Genomic DNA, 8,975 nt, shown 5'->3' on the forward strand with positions numbered 1-8,975 from the left:
AATTTTGTTAAATGATTTCACAATTATTCAATAATATCTTTAATAAAATTATTTAAAATCTTTTCAATTATTTATTACTGATAATATCGGGTGTGGATAATTCTCTAAACTTTATCACTTAAGAAATTGTGTTTTGAGAAAATATCAAGACATAATAACTAATAACTATGTAAGTATGAGTTTCTCATTGCATCAAAAAGATATTTCATCATGTAAAATTCTTTATCACCTAATGCAATTCTTGTGAATTGCACCAGTTGGATAAAAGAAAAATTATATATAAAAAAAATCATTGAATTTGATCAGATTTAAGTTCCTATACTCTAATCTAAACTGAATGTAACTAAATATGAAATTGATTAGTATATATTCTCAAAAATCTATATGATATTTTCAAGAATTTTCTCAAATCACTTATTGGTGTTGTAATTCATTAATCTATTATGTAATTGATTAAACTAAAAACATTTTTTTTATATAATTTCATTAATCTTAATGTAAAAGGTTAATTTACGAAGTAATTCTTGTAAAATAAAATACGATGTAATTAATTATCTTCTTAAAAAAATATTTTTTTCAACTTTAAAAAATTCTTTCATATCTTTAATCATTCATGAAACTTGATCATTTTTTCTTATTTAATTTTTTTACATCTTCTTTACATATGTCGGAAATTCTTTTTTTTTTTTATGAATATTCCTTTTTACTATCGAAAATTTGTCAAAAATTCTCTTCTTCCTCATTTTATATATAATTGAGACCTTAGCAGCTCATGTGCGTTAATCAAGATATTCAAGATTCATCCATATTTTAAGTATGAAATAAATTATGTTAAGAGAGGGAATATTCACCTTGTATGTACTCATAATCTTCGACAAAGGTTGGTTATTATTTTTAACGATGAATACTTAATACCAATACCATGATTATCCAAAAATAAAAATTATTCAGTCAAAATCTTAACATAATTTATAAATATTTATATTTGCTTCTGTATTCTCATTTGATGGCATATTCTTTTATATAAATCATTCTCTTAAAAAAATATATATATATATTATACTGCATTTCACTGTTATTTTAAAATATGCAATCTAATTAATTTAACTCAACAGAAATTACATTTTCCTCTCTTGAAAGACATTTGTTACTCCTAATTGAAATGAATTTATAACTTTACCGTACTCTAAAATTTATGATCTATAGTCAAAAATGACATCAATTAGTTAATTCTTGTGGAAGGCAAAGATCGAGTAATTATATTGCTGGTTTCCAATTAATTGCTCAATTAAATTGAACTAAAGTTTTGAAGTCGAAATTCTAGAGGATAAATTCAGGAAGGTCTTCCTATAAAATATTCCGTGCCCTGTGAGGGTTACGATATCTCACAATTTGTAATCTAATACTAGTAACTGCCATTTGAAAGACTATTAGGAGAAGTGATTACAATTTTTCCGATAAATAATTATCAAAGTTGAAACAGAGAATTCTCAAGCTGAATGGACTAAAAGACATTAAAAACGATACAAAAACACATAATATCAATAGGTTTTACAGTTAACCTTTAATAATTCTAAATTGTGCCTAAGGCTGAAATGGGAAGAAATTCAGTAAATCCTCCTTTCCTTAGCCCGCTTCCGGGAATTACTTTTAATCTTCCACTTTTCATTCCCAGCTGGTCGATTTTGTTCTTCAATTTCTCGAACCTTCCGCTTCCTACAAAAGTTAGTTTTGAACAATAAGTAACCTAGAAAACATTGGAACATGCATGAACAACCAACTCTCTTAACTTAGATAGGTTTTTTAAATAATATCGTTTCATGCAATCTTACCTATAGGATGCAAGGTTTTGGTCAGAAAGCAGCTCATCTGCAAGCGTTGTTTTCCTCTCCTTCTTTGTTAATCTGCCTGAGAAAAAGTCCAATGGAGAATCTACAACTGTTCCAACCTGATCATATTTAAAATTTCAAATGATCTAATCAAATAGAAATCCATGTTTTAATGGAAGATGTATTAACAGTCAAACATATGCTTGTGATCTATACAGGCATGTAACCAAAAACTTGCCTGGAAATATTTGGGAAGTGTCTTTGATTTGGAATCACCTTTCTTGTAGTGTCGCTTTGGATCAAGGGCAGCCCTCAACTGTCACCGTCAAAATACATGCTTATTAAAATCTAAGGCACAAAACAAAACTAGACAGCTTAACACAAATTGAGAGATAAATTCAAATCTCAGAATGTGTATTTTTTTTCCAAATGCTTTTAATATGAGTCAACATTTGTCATTGCATCCTCAAATGTACATATTCATTGCATGAGTTTAACTTGATATTATATACACCAATTTACATCATTGCAGCTTATTTCATCGTACCAAGGAAGTGTCCAGAATATTTCTAAGGTAACACCATGAAATGACGTAATTACAGATCAGGGCTGACAATTATTTGTTCCTTGTTAAAAGGGGTAAAAGGCCAAAGGAAGCAGCAAACACTTTAAGTCATTGAAACATACACTATTAGCAAGAGGCAAGAAATCTAGACTCCCAGACTGAGAAGGGTTTTTGTAAAGCAAAAGTCCAACATAAAAAGGGCCTAAAATTTGCATTCCACAACAGCAATAAAAATCTAAACCCTACATGTTCCGCTATTACCATATCACTTGGAGAAAGAAAAATCTACTTTTTATGTTTTTTGTTTCAATTATGTCTGCTCATTTTGAATGCGATATGTATGTGTAAAGTTATTAGTTCAATCCAAGCTAATTCCACAAGACATTATATTTGACCATATTCAGAAAACACTGTAGAGAGAAAAGTAATAAAAAGGAAAAGATGTTAAAATTCAAAAGCACCTTCAATAGCTGCAAATCTTTCTGCAACTCAGGGGTGATGGTTTGAGCTGGCATATTGAACCTGGTATAGATGTAAATATAATAAGATAATTCCATTTTATACTCCAACTAGAAACCATAAGAAAAGATAACTGCATAAAATGAACATGAATATATAGATATTTGATTAAAAAAAGGTTACTACCACTGCATTCAGCTAAGCTGTGTAAAAATGAATAGATAAACAACCAAAGAAAAAGAAGAAAAAAATCAAACGTGCTTGCATTAAGAAATGCAAACTTGCTTAAGACAATAATCTATTGCTGCATTGCATACCATTTTTCCCCAGCAGTATCTTTAACTTGCTTTCTCAGTAACTTATTCAATTTTCTGGGATCGTTTGGAGGGACCAAAAGGCCATCAACCAGCTCTGAACTAGATTTCCAAACAGTGCTGGTTGATGCCTCAATTTGAGGTTTGGAATGAGACCCATAAGTGACCTTTAATGATGGAATAGGAAGCTGTGGTTGCCATGATAACCCAATCACTGGTTTGCTCTCGGGCATTCCTGAGTCGAAGTGAAATGCACAATGAGATTCAAAAGTTATATTTAATCATACTCAAAAATTTAAAAATATAATTATTAATTTATATAATAATTCCTTTTAAAATTTTATATAAGGTCCTTTTATAATAATTGTTTCTGCGATTATTTTATTTTCCTTCCTCGATTATATTTTAAAAATAAAAATTTAGAACTAAATTATAAAAAAATATTTTCAAACAAAAAGGAAAAACTATAACATAAAACTAAAAAAGACCGAAAAGCATCTCCTCTGTCATTTTTCCATTATTAGTTTCATTAAGAAGCACACAAATGAGAAATGCTCACAAATAATATTCAGATCCAACTCATTTACAACCTTCAATCTTAACAAACTTCCATGTATCCATAAGCTCATTGTAGATGACAACAGACAAGTTTGAATCTCATTTGTATAACCAGTCTATGCATAACATGTAAAGTATAAACTAATTGGTTACTCTCCCTTGCAATGGAATCCCTCACCCATTTCTCATCAACACCCAAGGGAGCCTCTATATCAAACCAACTCCAAACCATCTTTTTCACCCTAAATCCAAAAGGCTAATGTTACAATTGTCCATCCTAGTAAACATAGTACCAACTGATAAACAGTTGCTCCCTTCCAACACTGAAGCTTATCAGCAAACCCAATAGAGACAGCCTTAAAGAGGTGGGTGTTCACCTAACAGTTGCTCCCCGTATGGAAAATAAACAACACAATCCCACCAACACCCCTCCATAGCTGTTAGCTGATTCCAATGACTATGTTGTCAAAGCCAGCCCAACCGACATCATTAATTCTCTGGTAATCATTAAGAGGTGGGTGTTCACCTAACATCCAACCATACACACGAACCATGCTACCATGAGCAACACAACAACCACCATCACACTCACAGTAAGCCCACATGGCTGTTCCATCACCCAATGCCTGACTGGCAAAGCACTATTATCAAACAATGACCAAGGTTATTAGTAAGGTTATACGGCAGATGGCGGCAAGGACCTTTAAGTGCCATATTGCCATGGCGACGGTCTATGGCAGACATCATGGCGGACAAAAAAAATAAAAAAAAATATATATAATATGATGCAAAAACAGAAAAATAACATACATATATTAAAACCAACAATATAACAATCTAAAATTCATGGCATTCATAATCTAGTGATAGTCATCATAAAGAAACATAAATTCCTAACTAACATAAAGATTAAATGGCAGCGGCGATGGTAGAACTCAAAGGAGAAGGCGTGCGGATCCCCATTACGCCATGTTCGCCATTTACGCCATGCCTAAACGCCGTAATGGCCGCCATCTTCAAAATGGAGGATCCCCGCCATACACAGCCCAAACGGCTATAACGGAATGCGGCCGCCGCCGCCGTACTGTTATGGTGCCGTTATGGCGGCACCGCCATAATCGCTATTTAACAACACTGAAACCAATTCTGTTTTGAGACATGTTTGGATAAACTTTTGCAGAAATACTTTTAGGAGGAAAAAAATGAAATAAATTTCTTCATATACTAAAATTAGCTTACACATAAGTTAAAATAAGTTTTTGGAGAGACCAATATGAGAGAACTTTTACGAATTAATTTATGCATAAGCTAATTATATCTTATGGAGAAACTTATTTCTTTCTTTTCTATTTTTTTTAAAAGTGTTGATGAAAAAGCTTATCCAAACATGTTCTTGAATCATATTTCTAATTCATGTCCTTGAGGCTAGCTTCTAATGAGGTTGCATCTAAGGTAAGGTTGGCTAAGAGTAAAGGTGTGTTTGCGAAAACGTTGAGAGTCTGTTCAATGTCAATCCATGAAATATTTTCAGTCATGTTTGATTCATTGGAAAGTGTGTAAAGAATGTGCAAATGCCTATACAAATACACTAAGACGGCTTTCCAGCACAATGTCATCATTGTGCTTGGTGGAATAATTATTTTGCCTTCATCTTGATAAAATGAAACATCTTATTAACTAGGAGAGGTGTCATGAATCATGATCATTTTTTACGCTACTAGTGTGGTTGCAGTTGCAGTTTCGTTGCTTTTATTGATATTGCGAGATATTGTGGATAAATACAACCACAATTGGAGTTGTGTTGAAGTCACAAATGCTCAAAAACGTTGATGTTGCAGTTGAAATTACGGTCATGTACCATTTTTTGAAATTCACCTGTTTGGCCCCATTCATCACCTGGATGTGACCATTTTTTTTTCTAATGACTCTTAGTTGTGATTTTCACGAAATGAATGTGTTGTTGGATATAAAACCATTTGTGTGCCTTCACTTAATTACTTAAGCTTTCGGGATACTTAGTTTATGACATGGTTTTAGAGTCCTTTTAATTGTGTTGTGACTCTTTCTAAGTGACAGTTAAATTTTTAGCAAAAGGTAACATAGCCCTGCGCATTGTTCAGGCTTCAAGTCCAAAGGCTTTTGCATGTGAGGGTATGTTGGACAGAAAGCCAGTTAAGTGCCATCACCCAACAGATTAAACATTTGGAATAGTTGGTTCATGACAATTGTAACTGCATTACAACTTGTCTTCGAACTAATTAGGTGGAGGCTGAAAAAATGGTTTTATATCTCTAACTTGTGAATTCTTATATTTTATTTGAATAAGAATCATCTGGATCAATATTCAAGAACATTGAGAACCATTTGAATATGTGCAAATGGCAATTCTGTTCATGAAACTACCTGACTCTTTAGATCATTATTCTATTCAGTTGTCCTTAGTTTATATACTCCATATACTTATTTAGTTGCTTTTTTCAGGGAATGCAAATTATGCAATTAATTATGTAACCATATATGGCAGGGAAAAGTTATCCTTCCTTAAATATATGCATATGGTATTGGGAACTGGACTGATAAATCCAGCCAGTACAGAGACTCCTTAGATCAATTTTTTGTTGGGATCATCAATAATAGAAGGCCATGCATTCATAGCACAGAAATCCTTTCATATGAGCTTGCATCTTATTTACCTCTGCTATTAAATTAAGGTTATGCAAGGACGTTTTAAGAGAGAGGGTCTATGGAATTTTCAATTAGCTCCCATCAAGTGTATAAGCTAATCTACAAACAGCTGTCTAAGCACCTCTTGTGCATAGACTTTTCCAATGCCCAAGAGCTTTTCTTATCTTGTATAGGCTAGGTTCTCAGTGGACTTCCCTTGTCTAGCAAAAAGGAAGAAAAAGATTTAAACCAGACCACAAGATTTAACATATATTATTTGAGGTTGTGGAAAAGTTTTCTATGATCAATGTTGTGGCAATTAAAAAAATGTCTAGGCTTTATGATGTATTAACCAAGAAATATCCGAGTGGATGGTAACATTTAGGTTTAATGCCTATCATACGAATATATGCTTTGAACTTTGGAGGACCTGTGTGAACTTGATTGACTATTTATCCCATTTAACTTCTTATTTAAACTGAATATTGTTAATATATTCGAGAACTTCCTATAGTTTGTAGCATTTCCAGCTCGTCAAACTATTCATATGATCTTTGGTTAGTATGTTCAAATTCATTCTGTTTCCATTTCTTGCTCACACGATGAATAAATAGCATGCCAAGAGTTTTTCATCTCTACCATATATCAAATTTCCTTCCATCATCGAATGCTCTTCCTAATAACTATATAAGAGTATTTACATCTAAATTTATTTCCTTCTATTTAGGTTGCAGGAGCTGCCATCATCTTTGAGGTGCAAAGAAGTTCAAGATCAGAAGCTAGAAAGGATGAACTACGTAAACAGGAGATACAGGTTGTCTTTCTGCCTTTCTCTGTTGTGGGGATAAATTATGGAGGGATTTCATTAAAGCATAGTTGGTCTTCTTGAAGTCCACTTATTTTCTCTAAATACTATGAATGTTGGAGGTTTCAAATTTATGTCTTTTTCCCCTCTTCTGGGCTTAAGTTTTACTTACATAATTATTTTGGGGGGACCAAAACTATTCTAAATTTCAAGGATGTACTCACTTTTTTTTGTTAATTTGCAGGCAATAAGTATGAGGAATGAAGAGTTGGCCAGAGAAAGAACTTCTTGCGCTGAAGATCGAAGAGTTGGAACAACATGCTAGAGGACGGGGACTACTTGGCACTCTTAACATTAGACACACTCAAGCCTCTGTAGATAGAAAATCCAATTGATTGTTGCAATTGTTAAGCATTGCTCACAGATTTTCATGAGCAAACTTTATCCCTTGGTTTGGCATTAAGCCTTATGGCGGTAAAAGAGCTAAAACCAAATTTTTAGATGTGGTGAGGGGCTTTAAGGATTAGTCTTACATCCAACCTAAGATATAAAACAAAATTGTAAAACACATTCATGGCTGTGTTCTTTTCGAAAATTTCTGTTTCAAGGACAAATTCAGTCTGCTAACTCAGTTTCAAGTGACAAATTCAGCCTGCTAACTACAGTTTCAAGCCTTTGGAAAATCTACATTTGTTTCTAGAGCTGTCAAAACGGGGTAACCCGGCCCAGCCCACCACGGGTTGAACATTTGGTGGGCCAACCCAACCCGGCTCATTTATTAGTAAGCTCAAAAAAATTGAACCCGGCCCGGCCCACAATCATGGGTTGGAAGGTTACGCAGGTTGACTCACCTAATTTAAAAAAAAAAAAAAAAAAAAAGTCCTTAGAAGATAAAAAAAAAAAAACATAAAAAAGGAAAATTCTTCCATCCTAAAAATGTTCTTTCCGATAACACTGCCATGCAGTAAACAAAAACAGAAAAAAAAATATTATTGCTAGATTCTAAATTCTAAACTAGCAAATTATAAGAATGGTCGGTGCATGCCTTAGAAGATATTGACAGGTGCGAAAAGCCTCAGGTTGGCAGCAGTGGGAACATGTCCATAGGCTAATAAAATAGGTAGTATTCCTAATCCCAAAGCAAAAACAAAACGACGAACAGAGAAAAATGAAACATTTTAAGAACGAACCTGGAAGTAGCAACTTCTCGCGATGGGCTCAGATTCGTGCGGCGGCTCGCGGTGCGCACGTGGCTCGCGGTGGCTCACGATGCGTGTGGCAGCTCGAGGTGGCTCGCGACTCGCTATGCGCGGTGGCTCGCGGCTTGCGGTGTGGTGGCAGCTATGGTGGCTGGTGCGGTGTGGTGGCAGCAGCTATGGTGGCTGTGCGGTGCGGACTGCAGACTGAGGGTGTAAGACTGAGAGTGCAGCTATTGGTTTTCTGAAGTTCAAAGAAAAATTGGACAATGAAACCCTAATTTGGCCCGATAAGTATACTTTTTTTTTTATTATTATTTATTACGAGTTTATGGCTAAACCCGGCTCAGCCGGGTTATTAACGAGTTGGGTTTAAAATTATTTTATACCAAAATTTTTAAATTTTTTTTGTCTAATCCGGCTCAAATTTATAGTGGGTCAAATTAATTTACCAACTGAGTCTATTTTTGACAACTCTATTTATTCTCCAAAAGTTGTTTTCTTTTCTGTCAATCACTTGCTACTGTTCATTTGGCTGTCTATTAATAACTCAAATATATTTGTAGTTTGTAACAAGAGGGACAG

At 33.8% G+C, this 8,975-nt stretch overlaps 1 protein-coding gene across 1 annotated transcript; it reads right to left on the reverse strand.

Annotated features, from left to right (window-relative positions):
* Positions 1 to 1,430: 1,430 nt before the first annotated feature.
* LOC109813302 (rRNA-processing protein fcf2) lies at positions 1,431 to 8,671 on the reverse strand. The gene is made up of 6 exons (XM_020377467.3): positions 8,385 to 8,671; positions 3,171 to 3,402; positions 2,856 to 2,916; positions 2,068 to 2,145; positions 1,833 to 1,948; positions 1,431 to 1,716 (listed from the first exon to the last, which is right to left on the reverse strand). Exons 2-6 carry the CDS (start codon positions 3,398 to 3,400, stop codon positions 1,608 to 1,610), a joined length of 594 nt encoding a protein of 197 aa, XP_020233056.1. The 5' UTR covers positions 3,401 to 3,402; positions 8,385 to 8,671; the 3' UTR covers positions 1,431 to 1,607.
* Positions 8,672 to 8,975: the final 304 nt, after the last annotated feature.

Source organism: Cajanus cajan, chromosome 8 (assembly GCF_000230855.2).
Source record: "Cajanus cajan strain Asha chromosome 8, NIPB_CcT2T_4, whole genome shotgun sequence".
NCBI lineage: Eukaryota > Viridiplantae > Streptophyta > Magnoliopsida > Fabales > Fabaceae > Cajanus > Cajanus cajan.

Excerpts from the sequence above, each read along its gene's own strand:
- LOC109813302 (XM_020377467.3), bottom strand. The coding sequence starts at position 3,400 with ATGCCCGAGAGCAAACCAGTGATTGGGTTATCATGGCAACCACAGCTT. Across the intron at positions 2,917-3,170 it reads GATACTGCTGGGGAAAAATG|GTTCAATATGCCAGCTCAAA; the intron begins GTATGCAATGCA and ends CATCTATACCAG. Across the intron at positions 2,146-2,855 it reads AAGATTTGCAGCTATTGAAG|TTGAGGGCTGCCCTTGATCC; the intron begins GTGCTTTTGAAT and ends TGACGGTGACAG.